Source organism: Saccopteryx bilineata, chromosome 2, assembly GCF_036850765.1.
Source record: "Saccopteryx bilineata isolate mSacBil1 chromosome 2, mSacBil1_pri_phased_curated, whole genome shotgun sequence".
In the NCBI taxonomy this organism is placed as follows: Eukaryota; Metazoa; Chordata; class Mammalia; order Chiroptera; family Emballonuridae; genus Saccopteryx; species Saccopteryx bilineata.
This window is the reverse complement of record NC_089491.1, coordinates 273,197,450-273,219,727: the sequence shown is the minus strand read 5'-3', so window position 1 is coordinate 273,219,727 and position 22,278 is coordinate 273,197,450. Positions and strand designations below refer to the sequence as shown.

The 22,278-nt window shown below is 48.2% G+C and overlaps 1 protein-coding gene across 3 annotated transcripts in view; it reads right to left on the bottom strand.

Moving 5' to 3' along the window:
* Positions 1–1,356: 1,356 nt before the first annotated feature.
* ATP6V0A2 (ATPase H+ transporting V0 subunit a2) overlaps positions 1,357–22,278 on the bottom strand; it is a 37,495-nt gene continuing 16,573 nt past the window's right edge. Inside the window, exons 7-21 of one of the 3 annotated variants that reach the window (XR_010729314.1) lie at positions 20,474–20,556; positions 18,104–18,197; positions 17,163–17,375; positions 14,529–14,679; positions 14,216–14,352; positions 13,715–13,902; positions 13,538–13,628; positions 12,416–12,534; positions 11,764–11,974; positions 10,088–10,207; positions 7,892–8,011; positions 4,902–5,019; positions 3,964–4,135; positions 2,752–2,984; positions 1,357–1,560 (exon numbers count right to left, since the gene is read on the bottom strand). Coding sequence is in view for 2 of the 3 variants with exons in the window: in XM_066260759.1 (XP_066116856.1) it covers positions 2,885–2,984; positions 3,964–4,135; positions 4,902–5,019; positions 7,892–8,011; positions 10,088–10,207; positions 11,764–11,974; positions 12,416–12,534; positions 13,538–13,628; positions 13,715–13,902; positions 14,216–14,352; positions 14,529–14,679; positions 17,163–17,375; positions 18,104–18,197; positions 20,474–20,556 (1,917 nt within the window). In the remaining variant the exon portion in view is untranslated. Of the gene's footprint in view, positions 2,985–3,963; positions 4,136–4,901; positions 5,020–7,891; positions 8,012–10,087; positions 10,208–11,763; positions 11,975–12,415; positions 12,535–13,537; positions 13,629–13,714; positions 13,903–14,215; positions 14,353–14,528; positions 14,680–17,162; positions 17,376–18,103; positions 18,198–20,473; positions 20,557–22,278 lie in introns of all 3 variants that reach the window. The other 2 variants (XM_066260759.1, XM_066260760.1) reach the window with 2 other exon arrangements.

Sequence of the window (22,278 nt, the reverse complement as noted above, 5' to 3'; positions counted from 1 at the left end):
TCTTGAACTTGTTCACTGTTATTCCCTCTCATGGAGTTGAGCCCCTAGATTACTAAACTGACCCTAAAAACCTTGCCTTCTTGTTGGATTCTTCCCATTAAGAAATAAGTGGCAAGTTCTAGGTTATCTCTTAAAATTCTAAAACCAAGCTCAGTATCAATGGCCTGGCTGTTGGGAAACTATCATTCCAAAATGCCTTAATCTCATTATCTTGAATTAAGATTTCTCAGTAATTTTTCTGGAGATATACCAGAAGGCATGCAAGCAAAACTGGCTTTAAAATTTTAATGGAGAAATCTATTATTTTTAAATGCAGACTGCAGAACGATTGTTGCAAGTTATTTTTTGTTTTCCAAAATGAACAAGGTCCTTAAACGTCTGTAAGAGCTACCTATGCTATATATATTCTATGCCTAATTAAACTATTGCAGATTGAAAACTGAGACCAGTATGTTGTTATTAAATACTCAGTCCAGAAGTGCGGACAGAGGTGCATTCGGTGAAAGGTAAGTCTTTTCAAAGTTGTACCCACATGAATGGAAAATCCACAGGGCTTACCATGACCCATTGCAACACCTCTGCACTTCTTAAAGGGGTCACCATGAGACTGGTCTTCACCCTTGCAGGATGAAATCAAATTCTAGTTTACTGAAGAAATCCCTTGTGTTTGTATTTTAGGACTCCATTAACACAGAGCATGAAAACTGGAAAACGGGGCCATCGTGACATTCATCTTTAGGCAAACAAACATGTTTAGCATCCTGCAGACATCTGACCATTTTTCCTCTTGATATTTGCTAACAAGAGACCAGTCTGTCTTAAAAATTGTATACATAGTAGTTCTAACATATAGCTTTAAAGCAAAACAAAGCAACTTGTTCTGTAACATGACATTGGAACCAACAGCTTTATAAAAAAATAAAATTTCCATTGGTGCCTAGAAAACACCATCCTATTTTATTTCTAGAGTTCTATTAATTTGTTTTTTATATAATTACATTCTACATAGATTTCAAAGGAAAAATGACTCTTCACTCTTGGTTCTTATACCCTGGTAAGAGGTGTTGATGAGAATTTAAAAGTGGCCCCCGTGATACTTAGTGGGGGCAGTAAGGAATTCCAGCAGACCCTGTATGTCTCGTTCCTCATCAGTGAACAGTGTTCGGAGATCCTGAGTTTCCAAAGGATGAGTCACTTACCATTTTATTACAACAGACCCTTGGAGTAAAGTAATATATGGCAACCTGTGAGGGACACGTTTGAAACCCAGACGGCACTATTCAGACTGTGTATTCACCCCCAAAAGTGTCCAATGTTGTACCTTCCTGACAAAACTTAACTTTAAGAGTAGAACCATTTTCAAGAGTTTCATCAGCATCATTTTATGTCTGATACTTTAACCAGAGGGACAATACCCAGTCATTCCAAACTGGCTTCGGGTAACATCTGATGGGGGAGCAGCGTGGATGCATCACCACAACTATAGAGGTTTAACGTCACAGTCACAGTCACATCCTGGTGTTCAGTTCACGCCCCTCAGCAAACAGGTCTTGAAATCACCTGAAGAGACGCTTATGTTCAGTGCTACCATAATCTCGACTTGTAAAGACAATTTCAAACTCTCTACTGCTAGCCAGAGCAGAGTGAGGAAGGACAAACCAGCCTTTGCATGGCACGTGATGGGAAACGTGAGAAAGTGAAAAGACTGCTGGTTTCATTTTGAAAATAATTATCTAAAATCAATTACAGTGAAATATAAAAAACGAACTTAACTTACAAGACAGAATAGACCAAAATGTTCAACAGGACTGACTCACATTCATTCAAAACAAAATGTCAAGTGAGATGAATTTAAACTAAAGGCTATAAATTAATGGCTAAGAATTAGTTTTCAACTTATCTAAATAGTGTTTGAAGTTTAAATTAAGTCAAAATGCCTTAATCAGAGCTTATTTTAGAACTAGTCTGAAAGTAAAAAATCATCAACGTATTGCTCTCCAGGGTGGGTTCAATCTCGTGGTAAAATAGCTTAATTTGTATTTTGTTATAAAAATATACAAAAGACTACTTTACTTTCTACCTTTCCTTCACTCAGTATAAACCCCGTTCAGGACAGCCACATCAGCCAGGCTGGTCACCGAAGTTCAAATCATGTCCATATTGCATCTTCGATGGCCGCAATGCTTTGTAAGGCTCAGTATAGAGTTTCTTTCCAAATATACAATTATCATAATTGGTGTTATGCAAGGATAACGGGGTGAGTGGTCTTTAAAAAAATATACAAGTGGGATAACCATTTGTTGTAGGTTATTTTATCCCATTTTTCTCAATTATTAAAACAAGACAAAATTGTAGAAACCATTTCCTATTTGTAATTCTAGACAACATACAGTAAAAAACATTCACATACTTTAAGTCAAGCGGAATAAATGTCCTTTGATTATCCGTCATTAAATTTTTTTAAAAACTGTACTTAAATTCAGCTGTTGGAAAATATTACCTGACTTCTGGTGACAGAATAATTCTGTTTTTCTTTTTGTTTAAGGTGAAAAGGAATTACGTTATCTAAGACTATCTGCAATTAGCCATTCAAAATGGGCTTCTCTCCAAGACTATATTTTAAAAAATAACTTTAATGTAACTTTTGGCATCAACTCATTATTTTCTCATCATAAAAACTGAAATAAATTTATCTACCTAAAATTGATAAACTTTACAAAATATTTAACATGAGGAAGAGGTATATCTTACAGAATTATTTGGCTATATCGTAAGGCCACCAATGAAGACAGAATTTTTCCTATTGTGTATTTGACATTAAGTGAATTTCTACAACATGATAATTCTCCAGCCCTCAGACAGCCTGCTGGGTACAGCGATACGATCACACCACGTCGTCACTGAACTTCTGTGAAAGCCGTCTGAATGAGAAAGGAACAAATTTGGTGCCTGCACCAACATAGAATTTGTTCTGAAATTCTACCCTAAAAGAAAAACAAAAAAGCCCATGGATTAATGAGAGGCTGCAAATAACATTTCCTATGTTTCTTAAAACAACTCTTACAAGTTAAACACAAAAGTTCCCGGGCCGAAGTTGCTTCGTCCACACATGTGACAGAAATATCTGAACTTAGATCAAATCCACCCCACCACCCCCGTGGACGGCCTCTGCATGTCACAGGAACGCGAATGCGTCATGCTACCTTGCGCTGCACACACATGGCAACATGCGGCACCTCCCTCCCCCCTGGGTACCTGGACACACACGAGTAATCTGGTGCACACTGTGAAACAGTAAGAACTATGTGTGTTGGCCCTGGCCGGTTGGCTCAGTGGTAGAGCATCGGCCTGGCGTGTGGGAGTCCCAGGTTCAATTCCCGGTCAGGGCACACAGGAGAAGCGCCCATTAGCTTCTCCACCCCTCCCCCTCTCCTTCCTCTCTGTCTCTCTCTTCCCCTCCCGCAGCCAAGGCTCCATTGGAGCAAAGTTTGCCCGGGCGCTGAGGATGGCTCTGTGGCCTCTGCCTCAGGCGCTAGAATGGCTCTGATTGCGGTAGAGCGATGCCCCAGATGGGCAGAGCATCGCCCCCTGGTGGGCATGCCGGGTGGGCGCATGTGGGAGTCTGGCTGGCTGCCTCCCCGTTTCCAACTTAAGAAAAATACCAAATAAATAAATAAATAAAAGAACTATGTGTGAAGTATTTTACAAGATAAAGCAGACTGTCAGGCCCAAAGTACATGGAAGTATGAAAACACACACAATCAGGCGGCAAGTGTAAACTTGCTTTTACTTGTCAGTGAAAACAGTTCAGAAACAAAATATAGTTATAACACGGGGGCTCTGAATAGAGATTCTCCAGGATTAGGAGGGGACGAACCAGCTTAAATTAAGCGCTAAGATTTTATGGGGGAGAGGGGTTAGATTTTTTTAAATACTGGTTCCAAAGCTGACTTCCAAGCTCACCAGTGGAGGCGGATGGCGTGAAGAAATGCAGACAGCCCTTCCATGATCAAAAGGATGAAAATGGTCAACACAGTGAAGAGTGCGATCACTGGGCACAGCAGCAGGACCCCATAGGTGGTGTCCACCCGGAGGCCCATGCGCATCAGCATGGCCCACAGGACGTCCGACAGCTCTGCGGAAGAACCATTCCCAGAGTCAACTTCTCTCCATTCAGGGCGTCACCTCAGATCACTAGTAGGACTGGGCTTCCTTCTGACGATTCCAAATCACTATCCATAAAATAATACACCCTCCTTCACTATATAATATACATGGAATCTGCCTCTCATGGACGTGCAAACCAGCGACCTGGCCGTCTCAGACACTGAGGACGTGGCACACCGGGGAAAACAGAGGCCTGCCTCGCAGTGAGGAAACCCACCACGGGCAGAGGCCCAGGGACCGGTCAGTCACCAACAGACTCCGTCAAGAGCGAAGTGACTGGTGCTGGAGACAGGAGTGCCCATTTGTCATGTGCATGGCAATCTGGCGGTGCAGCCTGTCCTTGGTACTGTGCAAACAACCCTGCCATGGGGGCACGCGTGGCAGGGAGCTGAGCCATGATAAGTTCCCATAACAACAGAACCGAGCAAAGGGATGACTGCCTGTCATCAAAACCATTGCCCAGCATGCCTTCAGCACCTGCCTGACAGAGATGCGTGGTCCTCCTTGGTAGACAGGACTGAATAAAGTAACAGCAATGGCAAGAACAACCACGGTGACCACACAGGGAACCACAGTGTTGGCTCCCTGGTCTCCACAGCCACCCAAGGCCAAACCACTGCCCCAGAGCTCCATGCAGTGCACAGTTAAGCCCAACACCGCGAGGTGGCGCTGTGTTGCTCTCGCAAATGTAAAATGTTCCCATGAGCTCGCCGTGGTGCTGGGGTGACACTTACGTGCATGAGCCAGACTGAGAGCCCAGAGCCTCAGGTACGACGCCGTGTTGGAGATGCAGCCCAGACAGTACTCGATGGAATGAATCACTTGCGTCATTAATATTTCTCCAAAGTTAAACTGAGGGACAGATGACACACATGGTCAGTCAGCCTATCACACGCACACTGTCAGGGGTACGGCGGAAGAACTGGCTTCTGGGATACCGCTGAGAAGACACTGCCTGGGAGAGCGGTAGAGACCATGGCGTGTGTCCTACTGGCCATCCCTTTGCCTCCAGCCTCCGTGTCTCCATGGAAAAGGCTGGACCACACTGTGATGCTACAAAACCCTCAGACAGCCTGTGAGATTCCTGAGCTAGCCTTTTTTTTTTTTAATTGGTTCACTTTAGACAGAGAGAGGAAGGGGGATGGAGGGACAGAGAAGGAGAGCGAAAGAGAGACAGAGAGACAGAGAGAGAGAAGCATTCACTTGTTCCACGTAGCTATTGGTTCACTGGCTGATTCTTGTACATGCCCCTCTGCTGGGAATTGAACCCACAATCTTGGTGTTTCAGAATGACACTCTAACCAACTGACCTACCCAGCCAGGGCCCTGAGCTAATCCTTTTTTTTAATTGATTTATTCCAGAGAGAGGAAGGGAGAGAGAGAAACATTGGTCTGCTCCTGTATGTTCCCTGACCAGGGATTGAACCAGCAACCTCTACAGTTCAGGATGATGCTCTAACCAACCAAGTTATCCAGCCAGGGCTGAGTGAGTCTTAACTACAAAACATCTAATGAGAAATATAGAATTCCCAACCACAGGTTAGAAAACTATTAATAAATGTGTGCGGTGGACAGAGAAGAGCATCCAAATACAAGTCCAGCCGGGGGAGAGATGAGAGGAGTCCCTGACCGCGAAAAGGCTGCAGGACATGGGGCAACCGATGCGCGCGCCCTTCCCACCTCTGCTTTTCTTTTTAATGACTCTCAGAGTTATTAGTCATCCCAAATTAAAAGGCCAAGTTATTTAATGATTACAAAACGTTGATGATAAAAAATTTGGCTCAGTCTTTATAGAAGAATCAAAGAAGTTTCCAAGAAAACAAAGTGGAGTGGAAGGAAAGACAGACAGGCTGGGTTCTGCCTGCCCGGGACCGCATCCCTCCTCTCCGAGGGGAACCGCTTCTTCCCCGCGTCTCACCTGGGACCCCCAGCCACAGCCGGGATGGGCCGAATGGTGCTCTCCCAAAATTTAGATGTTGAAACCCTAAACCCCATGTGACTTTGTTTGGAGACAGGGCCTTTAAGGAGGTGATTATGGTTAAATGAGGCCCTGGCCGGGTAGCTCGGTTGGTTAGAGCACCATCCCAAAGCGCAGAGGTTGCCAGTTCAATCCCTGGTCAGGTCACACACAGGAACAGCTGTTTCTGTGTCTCTCCTGCTCTCTCCCTTCCTTGCTCTGAAGTCAATAAAATAAATTTTTTTTTTAAGTTAAATGAATGGTCGTGTGGGTGGGGCCCTACTAATAAGGGGACTGGGGGCCTTACAAGAAGCGGAACAGACACCAGATCCACGTGTGCAGAGCAAAGACCGTGAGAGGACACAGCAAGAAGGCAGCCACCTGTAAACCAAGGAGAATGGCCTAAGGAGAAACCAACCCTGCCTATATCTTGATCTTGGACTTCTGCCTCCAGAACTAGGCAATTGTAATTTCTGTTGTTGAGATAACCTTGGCCAGGTCAATCACAGTATTTCCTTGCACTTTTTTCTGACGGCCACGAACAGTTAAGAATGCTATTCTCTCTGACTGAGACTGAAGACAGTGAGCCCAGGGCTAGCTGTGGCCACGGTTCCACAATTGTGGGGCCACCTGGCTTCAGAACATGAAGTGACATTGCAAAGAAAACCAAACCACTTGGAAGTGGGGATCCAGAAACCAACCAGCCCAAGGCCCGCTCTGCTCCCATCCTGAGGTGAGCCAGCAGACTGCCCATGAAGCCAGCGTGAGCCGTCTCTCCCTCACAGCCACAGGTTAGTTCTAACTCAGATGAGAACCTTCTGACAGCAATGTTCATGGTACCTGAAGTCACTTCATGTCACAGCCTCCAATGTTAACACCTTAAATCCCATTATGAAAGTGAAACAACAAAATGTGAAACCTAAACCCTGACATGCTAACAATTATAAAACCAAAACAGCATTTGGAAAGTTTTAACAGTTGTTTTGCTTTTGTTTTTGTCTTATTTACCTAATTAAATCTACTGTGGTAACGGTGGTTAATAACAGCATATATGTAAATTCCAGGTGTACAACATCGTATTTTGACATCGGTATGCTCTGTTTAGTGCTCCCTGCCTGGACAGAGGCAGACATGAACAAAACTAACCCCATCTCTGTGTCCGGATCTCACTTCATTTTTAAGTTTCGTTTTATAACCAACGTCACTCTCCTGAGAAACTGCATCGAAGCCATCTAGCTGACCATGGCCTGTGTCCCATAAAGTGTAGCCATCAATATCTCTGTTAGCAATAGCTGGAATGGCACGATGACCGAGGTAAATATCAAAATGATGACTGTATCGATGACAAGCAACTATCAAGAACAAGGCCACCAGGAGGCGTGGCCCTTGCTATGGACTGCATGCTCTGTCCCTGCTGTGTTAACCGTTAGCACCCGAGTTACACTAGTAAAAAGGGCCTGCAACAGGCTTAGCAGTGGGGAACTATCCGCGCAGAACTGCGGGGTGGTCTGCCTGCCCCGACCCGACCTTCCTGTGAGTAAATTACCCCATAACAAATTCCCGTAGAGTCTATGGATGGGCCGCCCCGATCTTAGTGTGCAGGTACCTTCTCGTTATGGTGGCTGGCACCTCGGCCCCACCAGCAGACACCAACCACCCAAAGTCTCTGTTGTATTCCTTAAAAGATTATTATTACCGTTCTTATAGGACGGTCATCTCTATGGAAGCTTAGCTATCAGTTTTTATCATTAGTAACCGAAACATTACCTCTTCACTCATCACTTCTCTACATCCGTCGTCCATCTGGCTGTTCCCCTCTTCTATGTCTTGACTTCCCAGCAGAGAGACCTCCTCCTCGCTGTCCTTCCTTACAAGCGTGTAGCCACTCTAACGACAAAGAAACACAGTAAATGCCTTTAAAAGCAAAGGTTGTGGCAAAATGAAGGTTATAGCCCCTTCATTTCTCTTAACAATGTTTTGTTCTCTTCAAGAATAAAAAAAATTCTTTAAAAGGAAATGAGTACTTTATACCCGTTAGGATAACTATTACACACAAAAAAGAAGAAAAGAAAGAAAACCAGAAAGGAACTCGTGTTAGTTAGGGTGAGAGAACCTGACACCTGCGCACCATGGGTGGGGGTGTAAAAGGGGACAGCTGCAGTGGGGACAGATCATTACATTCCTTCCCGGAGCACGCCTGGCCTTCTCCCCCGCTGCTTCCCCCACAGGCAGCATCTCCTAAACTCTAAGAGTCCCCAGGAGACTCGAGGCCAGGGGAGCAGGGGGCAGCTGCAGCTCACCCCAGGCTAACCCCCGGGAACCTCCGATGCCAGCTCTCTGACTTCCCAGGGAGCTAAAGCAGCCCCACCTTGGCTCACTTCTTTCCCATAACATTTCCAGAGAGCCAGGGCAGCCCCACCTAGGTTCTCTCCTGTTGCTTCTTCCTTCTGTCCTGACTTCCCAGGGAGCCAGGGTAGCGTCTCACCCAGGCTCTTCGCTTTTCTGTCCTAAGCCCTTCCTTGTTTCACTGTCCCAGCTTTAATACACATACTCTCAAAATAAACAGTAAACATAGAATCACCGAGTGACCCAGCAATCCGACTTCTAAACATATACAGAACAGAACCGAAAGCAGGAACCCAAGGAGACACGTCTTACGCCCACGTTCGCAGCAGCACTGTTCACACCGGCCAAGAGGTGGAAACAGGGCATGCGTCCACTGTCGGATGAATTCATAAACAAAATGTGTCTGTCCACGCAATGGAGTATTATCACCTTACAAAGGAAGAAACTCCTACACAGGCTACAACAGAGATGAACCTGGAGGAAATTATGCTAAGTGAAATGAGCCCGTCATAAAGGGAAAATAGTGTACGATTCCACTTATACGAGGTACTTAAGAGTTGTCAAGCCTGACCAGGCGGTGGCGCAGTGGATAGAGCATCGGACTGGGATGCAGAGGACCCGGGTTCGAGACCCCGAGGTCACCAGCTTGAGTGCAGGCTCATCTGGTTTGAGGAAAAGCCCACCAGCTTGAACCCAAGGTCGCTGGCTCCAGCAAGGGGTTACTCGGTCTGCTGAAGGCCCACGGTCAAGGCACATATGAGAAAGCAATCAATGAACAACTAAGGTGTTGCAACGCACAATGAAAAACTAATGATCGATGCTTCTCATCTCTCTCAGTTCCTGTCTGTCTGTCCCTATCTATCCCTCTCTCTGACTCACTCTCTGTCTCTGTAAAAAATAAATAAATTAAAAAAAAAAAAAAAAAAGAGTTGTCAAATGCATAAGACACTGGTTGCCAGGCACTGGGGTGGGGGGCAGGGCGCTCGTGTTTAACGGGCACGGAGCTACATCTGAGAAGGTACAAGTTCTGGAGATAAATGGTGGTGACAACTACACAACCGTCTGTGCTCAGTGTCACAGAACTGGGCACTTACACGTGTTTCAAATAGAGAAGTTATGTTATGCATAGTTTATCACAATTTTTAAAACAAATAAAATGAGAAACTAGACACACAAAAAATCAGTCAAGGAAGAAATTAAACAAAATGATAGGAGTTATAACTGAGGAGTAGAATTAAGGGTATATTTTCTATATTCTCCACAATTTCTACAATAAAGTTATATTATTTATATTTAAAAACCACTTTTAATAAAAAGAAACCAAGAGGCAAGACTAAGAACTAAAGCATTTGAACCACACCAGGCACCGTGAAGGACCGGCTCAGACTGCGGCAGGTCTGCACGGGGCGGCAGGGCTCGTCTCTGGGACCCAGGCCCAGCAGGCTCCAGGCGCTGGGCTTCTGCAGAACAGGCGACCCCAAGAGCTCCATAACGGCAGCTCTGCCTTTCACACCAGAGCCCGGGACCCTCTGGAAGGTGCTCTCTTCACCAAGCCTTCTGTAACTAAGAGGCAAATCTGCGCACCAATTACAGACCCACGCCCAAGCTCACACTCACCCTGCTGACGCCAAGGCAGCCGCGCCCTTTGTGCAGCCACAACAGGAACAGGGGCTTTCCCAAGAAGAGGACGGGCACAGACAGCAAGGTGATGGCCAGCAACAGTCTCTGGATGTGCTCCTGGCGGGGGAGAGAGGAGGGGACTGATGATGATGCAAAGATGAGCCGCCAGTGTCACCACTGCACTTAACGACGCTGGCAGGAATCAGGTCGAATGTCCCAATTCATTAACAATGAGCACAGAGCAAAGGCCAGCCAGTCTCCATGTGCCAGGGGCCTCCTCCTGCCCACACAGCTGGATTCTAGAACTGATGGCCCACGCTAATGACAACGGCAAAATACCGTTTTGCTCGGCCCAGTAAGAAATTTGAAGACAATTCTGCAGTCAAACTCCAGCTCATGATTTTCTGAAAACACTATCAATGGAAAAAGAGAAGCTATATGCTTTTTAAGATTCTTGGTTCCACTGGTTTTCGATTTTTTCTTTAATTATGATGACTATTTGAAGAATGTAAGCAGGTAGTAAGTGGACTTCCCTGGACACACAAAAAATATGAAAATAGCATTCAGAACAAAACTAAAAACATTTTCTTAATACAAAAGAAGTTTTGCAGTTATTTAAAAATAAAGAAGGTACAGGTGCACACTCACACAGCTGCTGCAGTCTGTGTGTGTACAGGTGGGAAGGCGGGTATGAAGCAGATGACAAGCACGTGTGAGGGGCCAGGCACCTTCTTAAGTGCTTCGGGAATGTTATCACTACACCAGGAGTAGGGTCCTATTTTTATTACCATTTTACAGATGAGGGATGTGCTCAGAAATAATGTGCTCAGAGCAGCACTTGGAGGAAGTAGCAGGCAGCCCTCAGAGCCCACGCTCTCAGCCACTGGGCCACCAGACAGACAAGCAGACAGGTGGCATCATACTAACATGCCATTACAGAAAAGCGATCCTACAGTGGGCCACTATGCTGCTGGGCAGGTGCTGGTTCTCTGATGACTGACCTTGGTCAGAGGCTGATTTTAAATAACATGAAAAATAGAGGAACTGGGAAGCCCCAGGTGCTCTCCAGGAGAACATTTTCTTCCCACCAGTTTTGTTTCTGAAGTGAGGAGCGGGGAGGCAGAGAGACAGAATCTTGCATGCGCCCGACCGGGATCCATCCAGCATGCCCATCAGGGGGCGATGCTCAGCCCCTCTGGGGCGTTGCTCCGTTGCAGCCGGAGCCATTCTAGTGCCTGAGGTGGAGGCCATGGAGCCATCCTCAGCACCCGGGCCAACTTTGCTCCCTTGGCTGAGGGAGGGGAAGAGAGAGACAAAGAGGAAGGAGAGGGGGAAGGGTGGAGAAGCAGATGGGCACTTCTCCTGTGTGCCCTGGCCGGGAATCAAACCCGGGATTTGCACACGCTGGGCCAATGCTCTACTGCTGAGCCAATCAGAAAGGGCCTCTTCTCACCAGTTTTGACAGCCCTTGCGGGGCAGTGAATCTGGATTATACTGCCTGTTGAACACCTTGGCAGTGTCTGGAGCAGGCCGGCATTCTTCTGTGATAACACGAGACACCTGTGTGCCTGGCAGGCCCGGGGAAAGCACCTGTAATCGTCCCACCGTCCCAAACAAAAGGCTGCCAGGAGGGCTGCTTATAAGTCATGAAGGTGGAAAAGAAGCTGACTCACCTGACCCGTGTAAAGACCACTTGTCTCACTGGTCGGAAATAAAAACATGTTAATAAACTCGATCAGAATGCTAGGAGCAACTCTGGAGGTTTCTGCTGAATACACCAGCCACTTGTAGATGATCATGAATATGAGGTACCCAAACATGCAGAGCATGAACAGAAGTTCCGGGATGGACACCAAGTAAATATTGAACTTCTTCCTGAAATGCCTAGAAGAAAGTAATCGATCAACCCACAAACAAGACTGGACTAAGATAAAAAATAAATTCTTTGTGCCTGACCAATGGTGGCGCAGTGGATAGAGTGCCAACCTGAGACGGTGAAGTTCTAAACCCTGAGGTCACCGGCTTTAGCATGGGCTCATTCAGCTTGAATGTGGGATTATCAACATGGTCCCAAGGTTGCTAGCTTGAAGCTCAAAGTCGCTGGCTTAAAGCCTAAGGTCGCTGGTTTGAGCCCAAGGTTGCTGGCTTGAGCAAGGGGTCACTTGCTCTGCTGTAACCCCCCCCCCATCAAGGCACATATAAGAAAGCAATCAGTGAACAACGAAGGTGCCGCAACAAAGAATGATGCTTCTCATCTCTCTCCATTCCTGTCTGTCCCTATCTATCCCTCTCTCTGTCTCTGTCAAAAAAAAAATCTATACTTACAAGTGGTTAAATATGCCCAGAATGACTCCAAAAGTCATGTGAATAATTCCTAAAATCACAGACATTTTCATTTTGAAGGAGTTCAGGAAAGTGAGGCGATTTGTGGCCAAGTTCCAAATCTAAAGATGAAACAAAAGAAATCTTTAATGTCCTTCAACTGCTTCAGGATAAACAGGTGACAGAGGATCAAGTTCCTATCTGACATCGGAAGGCAGCTGTAAATTTATTAAGAAGGCAACATTCAGACTTTCTCCTTGAAGCTTCAGTCTGAGAACCGCTGCTTTCTTAAACCAGGGTCCCCCTTACAAAGCAATTCCATTTCAATAAAAAGGCAAGACACTGCCAGTGACCTGGTGCCGGGTCTAGGGACACGCGCCTAGGAAGCGCCTCAGGGAAAAGCAAGAGGATGCGTGCCACCATCGGCGTAGGGAGCCGGGAGTGGATGCTCCCTTGGGGGTAGCGGGAGCCATTCTATCTAGTGAGGCCAGGACTTCAGCATGAGCTAAAGCACACGGACACTGAGCACAGGGGCGAGCCCATTCCCAGTGGTCACCACGGGCCGGAAGGAGCACGGCAGAGGTGCTCAGCCCAGTGGAAGGCCACACACGAATGTGCGGTATGACGCTCTCCCTTTGGAAAACAAGTTGAAATGGTAAAGCTGGCTCATGGGTAAAGCAAGAACAAGAACATATATGTGTGTTTATCTGTATAACTGTGAGGACATTATGGAGGCAGACACAGTGACCAACAGCAGGTCCCAGGGTCCAGACAGGGTGGAGGAGACATTTTAGAAGACCCAGACCCTTTACATACAGGAAATACACACACAGATGCCACTTTTGAACCAAATGGCTACAGTGCCAATTTTTATAATTTAATGAAAGTATATGTGATACCAGGCAGGTATGTGAAATACTGGAGGAGCATTTAGTAAAGTATATGTCTAACCATCATGCTATAGATCTGAAACTAACACAAAATGATAGAGTGTAAACTGTGATTGAAGAATTAAATAAAACAAAAACAAAGCCCATGACCCTCACAGTCTAAGAAACATGGGGACAGCTAAAAGCTGGCCGCATGACACAGGAGCCCCAGATGATGTGGGAAACGCATACTCACAGGGTCAATGCCCAGTGGGTAAGGGCCTCGGAACACTCCGGGGACACTCGGATCCAACTGCAAGACCCTGTTGTGCTTGACCACGCTGTCACTGCAACAGAGAGCAGGTGAGAAAGGACTCCTCAAACATGCTCCTCCCGCTCAGCACCACGCCAACCCCCCAGCCCCGACACGCACTTCCACAGCGCTGCGCCCTGGAGCTCCGCGGGGCCGCGGCCCGGGCCGTACATGGCAGACACATTCCACCCAGAGCCGAAGAGGTTGATGGACTTGGAGAAGCAATCGTTGTAGATGAGGCCAGTGTACACCGAGAACAGCCCCATCAGCAGGAGGATATAGCGGCCGTTGAAAAACATGCGCATGATCTGTGAAGAGTGAGTGCAGTGAGCAGACCAGGCTCATGGGAAGCATGCTGATATGATCGGGCCGGTCTGGGCACGTTCTCCAACTCCCCTCAGGGGCTCTCAGAAACAAGGCAATGTAACAGACAGACATCCCTGTCACACAGAGGCCACCCACCCATACCTTTTACTGAGGTCTCAGGCAGGTTATGGTTATTGCCAAACACTAACTGGCATTTAAAAAACGTACGTCTCTTTTTGGTCCGACAGAAGCTAAACTAACCACTGCTAATGGTACCCAACCAGACGGGAGGAGCCGCGGCACCTGCACTTGTACCTCTTGTGACTGGTTTAGTCTGGGGTGGTTTTCGTTTAACACCAACAGGAGGGCAAACAAGAACATCACGAAGCCATGTCCACAGTCCCCGAACATCACGGCAAACAGGAAGGGGAAGGTGATGATGGTGAAGAGAGCTGCAAGGAAGCAAGAACTGCTGACCCACGGCAAAGGCAGGATGTCCCAGTTCACCCACACGCAGCCTCGCAACAGAGAACCGACAGGCTACAGTAACAGCGTATACTGATTGAGGTGACAGAGCAGTAGTAGCGAGCCTGTCTCTCCAAACAACTCCAATGCTCAGATGTCCAACCTGGGTTCACTTCCCGGTAGCTGCCCACCCCGTAGGCATCCACGATGTTCTGAAAGCCCTCGGTGAACTTGTTGGTGCGGAACAGGGTCGGAGGTGTTTCTTTTGTCGGGATTGTGTTCATGAACGAGGGGATGGTAGCACCACTCTCTCTCTTCACATAAAGGAAAAAAAGAGAAGAAAAACATTACTGACTGAGAGCCCTTTCAACAAATGCTGCCGCCTGCTACTGCCAGGCTCCTTGTGGGGCTCCCCGGGAAAGGACTCAGCAGCCCCCACAGGGTCAAGTACAGTGGAGCAAGGCTGAGCAGGCGGGAAGGCACGGAGCGCTGGGAGGGACAGCTGCATGCAGACAGGAGGGTTCCAGGATCTCTAACAGAAAACTGGAATGGAGCATTTTATCTTTTAAAAATATTCAAGAGGAATTTAGAAACAGCCCCAATATCACCTAATAAAACCAAAACACAAGAATAAACCAAAATTCAACATTAAGTGTGGCAAAACCATATATATAGCTTCTTTCTTCAGTGTTTACGATTCTTCTGAAATATATGAGATTGACTTATAATGGGGAAAAAACATTTTAAAATAAAGTAAAACAGGTTATTACTGCAAGAATAGATTTTCCCGTCAAATAATATATTTCTGAAAGGCCCGAGGTTCTGAGAGAGCGTGCATGTGCGTGCAGCCTGAATCTCCCTGAGTCCCCTCTAGAGCAGACAGAGCAGCGAGAGAGCAAAACTGAAGCCCACGAACAGCATTTATAACAAAGCTACAGCCCCCAGATCACAGAACATAAGCATGTGGGGACACACCGCCGATGGCTACCGACCTGCCCAGGAACAGCCTCCAGACCAGAGAATGTGAAGGAAGCAGTGTCATATCTGTGAGCCCAGATGGAAAAAACCCCAAAATGACCAGGAAGCATTCCCTGAGAAGTATGGGGGGCCAACACAATAAAAGGTGAAACTGGGAGGGTTTCGTCCAGCCTGAGTGGTGAGTGCACAAGGTCCAGCAGCAGTGAGGTCTGGACAGGCCACAGCAGAGACCTGAAAGGTCAGAAACAACACATGCATACACACACGCACACACACAGCACCAGAGTATCAGTCATGTCCCTCAAAACTGATGCCACCTCGATAAGTAACAAGCACCTAGGTCAGGGGTCGGAAACCTTTTTGGCTGAGAGAGCCATTAACACAACATATTTTAAAATGTAATTCCGTCAGAGCCATACAACGACCCGTGTACGTTACACATTATCCAATAAAAATTTGGTGTTGTCCCGGAGGACAGCTGTGATTGGCTCCAGCCACCCGCAATCATGAACATGAGCAATAGGAAATGAATGGATTGTAATAAATGAGAATGTTTTATATTTTTAACATTTTTTTTATTAAAGATTTTTCAGCAAGCCAGATGCAGCCATCAAAATAGCCACATCTGACTCGTGAGCCATAGGTTCCCGACCCGACCCTAGATCTTGGGTGTCTCGGACCTGAGATAATGGATGACATTCATGCAGCATCTCCTGCCTTAGCACTGCGTATGTGACATTGACATTATCACAGATATGACATTTTAGGCTTCTGCCATCACAGAATTAAGTAATGAGACAAGAAGATTAACTGAAAACTTGCTTTCCTAAGTAACCCTGCTCTTCCCAGTGAAGAATGCAGGAGAGCCCACACAGGAACACGGGGACTGATCCCACAGCCCTCGTGGGGAAAAATCCACAAGTCAGGGCTCAGCATCATGAGGGTGGAGACTGATGGGTTCAACTACTACAGGTGAAACAAAAACCTTCTGCGCAACCAAAGCAAACAAACAAATACCAAAAGACGAGTGTCAAATGGGGGAAAATATTTTTCTGTGACAGAAAGCTGAAAAAAATGAGTAAGAAAAAGACCAACAACCCAGTCGAACAAAGCCTACATGCATAAGCGCGCACACACACAAACCCTCGAAAGGCTCGTGAACAAAAGCATACTCAACTTCACTCATAACTAGAGAAACGCAATGGCTGGCAACATCTGGAGTGACCCAGCAATCCCACATCTGTGAGTTTACCCGACAGACAGATCTGTGCATGTGGGAGCCATTCAAGCTTAAGGGTTAGTCACCGCAATGGTCTTAATAAAACTGCAAACCACCTCAATGACCAAGGAACTAGTTAGATAAGCTACGGTAGACCCCACAGTGGGATATTAAATAGTTACTTTAAAAAACAAGGAAGTTTTATTAAGTGATGGGAACAGTGTGAATAGCACTCAGCCTTTTGTGGAGAAAAGGAAAGAAAAAGAGTATCTGTACCTATCTGCTTACCTATGATATCAAGACAGAGACATCCTGGAACCTAAACAATGGCTATCTCTGAGCAAGGGGATGATGCCACTGAACTGTGTCTTTTATAGTTTTTGACGTTTGAACCAGGGGACTGCACTCCTTACTCCAGAGAGCAGAGTAAGAGCACTCACGCACATACACGCCCTTACACAACCGGCTCTCTGTAAATCCAGTTTAGGAAAGAGTCACGAGGTGCCCCTCGTCGCTCTAAAAACACTATCTTGTCTACTCCCACGAGCCTGCGGGTCCCAGCTCCCTGGGGCACAGTGCCGGGCGCCGGGGCTGCCTTACCGACCCGTCTTCGAGTGCACGGCGCAGGCCCGGCAGGTCGGCCTCAGGACACCAGACTTCGGCAATGAGGCACTTGTTGGTCACGTCGAAGCTGCACATGTTCAGCATGTGGTAAATGGCTTTCATCTTCTTCACCTGGACAGCGCGGGTGTAGACGGACTCGGCAGCCTTGCACAGCACCTGCCGTAAATAGTCCTCGGTTTTGTGAAGCACCTGTGTGAGGACAGATGCAGCGCTCAGCGGAATGGGCGACTTCCACTGCTGTCCGTTGGGCTCCGGATTTGTTTTAGGGGAATGTCTCCCAGTGACAGACGGTAGTCAGTTCAGTACTTCTCCTCCGAGAGGGACCCCAGAGCCACCAGGAGGCAGGTGGAAAACCTACGCTCAGCCCATCAGCTGCTCTGCTGGAGCTGCCTCCCAGAGCAGGACCCCAGGGCTGCAGGAAGTGGTTAGTAGTCACTGTCACGGTGGCAGCACAGTGTCCAGGCTCAGTCCCGAGAGCTCCCGGGCTCTTACCCGTTCCCAGCCTTGGCCCAGCTCCCTGCCCACACTGTGAGCCACCATCTCCCATTCCACCCTGCCAAGAGTCCCCTCTCGCCTAAGTGGGTCACAGTCGGCTCTCTGCCACCGAGCACCTCCCTGCCTGCCACAAGCAGGAACGTGAGATGAGAGCCATTTTTGTAAAAGGCTCATCTGTCTGTCGTCGTCCCCCACCTGTGAAGAACTATACTCTGATACAGCAAAGACGACCTTTAATTTCTAACAGGTTTCTGAGATAAAACTGCCATGAAGACAAGGAAGATAAGTGACTTCCAATCTCCCTGAAACACCCTGATCGGACACAATGGAAACGCACCCCATTAAGCCAGAAAGCATGTGGGTCTGTGTGCGGTTCGAGCCCTCAGCCACGGGGGCGGGGGCAGCGGCTGCGGCTGACTCACAGTGTACAGGTCCTGGATGCGGGTCTGCAGCCCCTCCTGGATCTCTCGCCGCTCCTCAGTGGTGTTCGGGTACGGGTACACATGGCAGTGGTAGCTGCAAGACAGTTCAATACAGTCACATGTCCTCTGGGACCCTCGAACCTGGGTCCTCCGCATCCCAGTCCGACGCTCTATCCACTGCGCCACCGCCTAGCAGGTGTGATGGGACTCCAGAGCTAACCTCAGCCCGCCACCACCACAGGGGTGTGGCTCCTGCATGTGGAACGAAGGCACCCTGCTGGAAGGACAGGGAGACAGGCACCCGCCCTACACACTGCTGCTGACTTCAGCCAAGTTAGCACACTCCCTCAGACCCAAATTCCACTCCTGGCAGGGATGATTCCCGAAGCTCGTGCCTAGTTCCAACCTCCCACAACTCACCACCCTCTTTGGGGTAGGAATCAATAAAGAAGTTTGACACACGAAAACAAAACAAATAATGCACAACAGTAACTACCTTTTCAAGAGAAATAAAAGGGAGACTGAAGCTCTGGTTTGTTAGCATTGCCTGGACACGTACTGGGATAAACCTCCCCCCACTGCGCAGGGCCACATCCTCCCGGGGCCATGTGGCCCCCGGGGCACAGGGGAAGACAAGGCTGCCCCCCCCACCCGCAGCTGCTCCCACGCCGCCTTCATGTGTTTCTGCAAGTTCTATTGAAATTAAACATGTGCTCCAGCCTGATACTTAGCACTGACACCTGTGAAACCACGGCTCTGCTGTCAGTGTTTCTAATCTACATGAAAATAAACAGCTCTCCCCTGGCCGGTTGGCTCAGTGGTAGAGCGTCAGCCTGGCGTGCAGAAGTCCCGGGTTCAATTCCCGGCCAGGGCACACAGGAGAAGCGCCCATCTGCTTCTCCACCCCTCCCCCTCTCCTTCCTCTCTGTCTCTCTCTTCCCCTCCCGCAGCGAGCCCATTGGAGCAAAGATGGCCCAGGCGCTGGGGATGGCTCCTTGGCCTCTGCCCCAGGTGCTAGAGTGGCTCTGGTCGCAGCACAGCAACGCCCTGGAGGGGCAGAGCATCGCCCCCTGGTGGGCAGAGCGTCACCCCCTGGTGGGCGTGCCGGGTGGATCCCGGTCGGGCGCATGCGGGAGTCTGTCTGACTGTCTCTCCCCATTTCCAGCTTCAGAAAAATACAAAACAAAAAAAAAACAAACAAAAAAAAGAAAATAAACAGCTCTCTAGTGAAACAATAGGTCTGTCCATGTGACACCTCAAATGACTTTCCATAGCACCACTGACTGAGCGTCAAACTCTGGGAACACTGACCCAAAACCAACCCAAGTCCCATCCTCACCCCCAAGAAACAAGGCCATCTAAAATATCCCTGCGGGTGAGAAAGGGGGCTGCTTCTACATTTTTTTCTTTGGTTGCACTTATTTGCCATTGGCTGACAAGGACGAGTCACAGACAGATTCTTGTTGTGACACACTCAACATTCAGTGCAGCCCTTCACTGTGTCATCTCAATGAGCCCCGACAGCCTGTGAGGAGGGAGCTCCCACCCTCGTTTACTGAGGAAGAAACCGTGATTCGGTGACTTGCCCGCAGTTGCCCAGACAGTGTGTGGCAAACCCAGGCAGGCCCACCTGGAGCCCACCCGCCTCACCGCTCGTGCCCCTCCCCCCATGCAAAGAGGGCTGCCCTGTGTGCAACAGGAGATAAACTGTAAGACGGGACAGGCAAGTGTTTGTGGAGCTCAAAGCCACAGGAAGACACAAAACACTAAAATCTGATTCCTTTTCCAACTGACCTTAAGCCTTAATTTCCCCCAAAAAACCCAAATCTGGGAATGTTATTAACATGACCTCTACTTTTAAGTATCGCACAGGCAAGCGAGAAATTAAATGTCTAAAATCGTGGCATGACAGCAAAAGTGACACATGGCAAAACCCAGCAGCCTTGGCATCCACTGCATTTGTCTTCAATCAGAGGGACCCTGAAGGAAAACTAGATGTTCCTGAACATAAAGAAACAAATGGCCTGACCAGGTGGTGGCGCAGTGGATGGAGCATCGGACTGGGATGCGGAAGGACCCAGGTTCGAGACCCCCAAGGTCGCCAGCTTGAGCGCGGGCTCATCTGGTTTGAGCAAAGCTCACCAGCTTGGACCCAAGGTCACTGGCTCGAGCAAGGGGTTACTCGGTCTGCTGAAGGCCCGTGGTCAAGGCACATATGAGAAAGCAATCAATGAACAACTAAGGTGTTGCAAAGACAAACTGATGATTGATGCTTCTCTCTCCGTTCCTGTTTGTCTCTATCTATCCCTCTCTCTCTCACTCTGTCTCTGTAAAAAAAAAAAGAAATGGAACGAATGTTTCTTTTCTTACCAATCACATATCTTCTTGACCTTGTAGCCAATCTGCTCTCCCCAGAAGGATATCAGGAACACACACCACTTGATGACTTCTCCCTACAGAGCGAGCGAGGACAGCTGTTCCCTCTACGTCTGGAACTGCGAGCTCTGGGGAGCTCCACCTCCGTCAGGGTCCTGCCATTCACCCAACGGCCTGTCAGCCCTCATCACTACAGGCCCCACAAGTGCAAGTTCACCCCGGAAAACATTCCTAACCCAAATCAATTCTCACTGCATTTTTTTTTTTTTTTTGGTCATTTAAAGACAAGCAGAGTGACACAAATGCTGAGTCACCCAATATGCACATCCAACAGAGGTGGGCGAGGTGACACGCTGCCTTCTTGTTTCATCTCAAACTGTAAACAAGTGTCCTTATTGTGACCTAGTCAGTGCACGGTTTTCACATGTTTGTGCATTCTGTTGGCTGTTTCCCTGTTTGAAATAGCCGCAGGGAAGTGCTGACGCGCATCCAGTGTCCCCAAGCGCAGGAAGGCTGTGTGTGCCTTACAGAGAAAATGTGTGGGATAAGGTTCATTTGGGTGTGAGGGACGGTGCTGTTGGCTGGCCCTCAAGGTTAATGGGTCACTCATATCTGCTAAATAGGGTGTCTTTAAACAGAAACACAGAAACAGAGTTGTGCAGTGATCATGTGACAAAGCGTGACTGGAGGCTGGCAGGAAGCTCGCCGAGTGGCGCTGGCTCAGTATTTGCAGAGCATTCACAGAGGAGAACTACCACGAATAACGTGCACATGTACAGAACAAGGCTGGAGGGCGACAGGGAGGGCTGGCTGAGGCTGCGATGGTGAGCTGGGTGACAAAGGACGGCCTCTTTGCGAAGGGGACATCTGACTAAAGGATGGGGGAGGGGGCACGCCCACATGGACACAGGGTGAGAACTCTGGAGCAAAGGGGCGGCTCATGCAGAAGCAAGTGCGGGGAAAGCAATGGGCCAGCATGCTACAGGGAAGTGGATAGGATGTGGTCAGAGGTATGACAAGGTGACAAGATGTGCGCTGTGAGGCCCTGAGCTTTTTGCTGAGTGGCAGAAAGCCACCGGCCGGGTTGTGCGTGGAGGAGTACAGTGACACAATGACAGTGTCACAGGGGTCGTTCCAGATGCCGGGAGGCAAGAGAGCCCAGTGGGTGGAGGCTCCCGCAGAGTGGAGGCCCTTTAGGTTCAAGTGCTCACATCCCGGAGCAGGGAGTCGGGGTGGAGGGGACGAGGCCAGAGCCTTCTCCTAGCTAAAGGACAGGTCACAGACCGGCTGGTGGCCATGAGAGGAGTGTGAGGGAACCTGAGTGAAGCTGATGCTCAGAGGGCAGCAATGTATCGTGCTGGTGTCCTGGTCATGTGGTGGGAGGGCACAAGGAAGTTCTGCTTTGTGAACTATATTCAAAATATGCAAGGACAAGACATTGGCCAACAATTCACTCCCAGATGGCTCTCTGCACCGCACCTCCAGCTGTGCTCCAAGTCTGTTGCTTTTTAAAAAGTGACCGTGATGGCCTGACCAGGCGGTGGTGCAGTGGATAGGGCATTGACCTGGGATGCTCAGGACCCAGGTTTGAGACCTCGAGATCGTTAGCTTGAGCACGGGCTCATCAACATGATTCCATGGTCCCTGGCTTAAGCAAGGGGTCACTGGCTCAGCTTAAGCCCCCTGGTCAAGGCACATATGAGAAGCAATCAGTGAACAACTAAAGTGCCACAACTACGAGTTGATGCTTCTCATCTCTCCCCCTTCGTCTCTCTCTCTTTTTAGAAAAAAAAAAAATT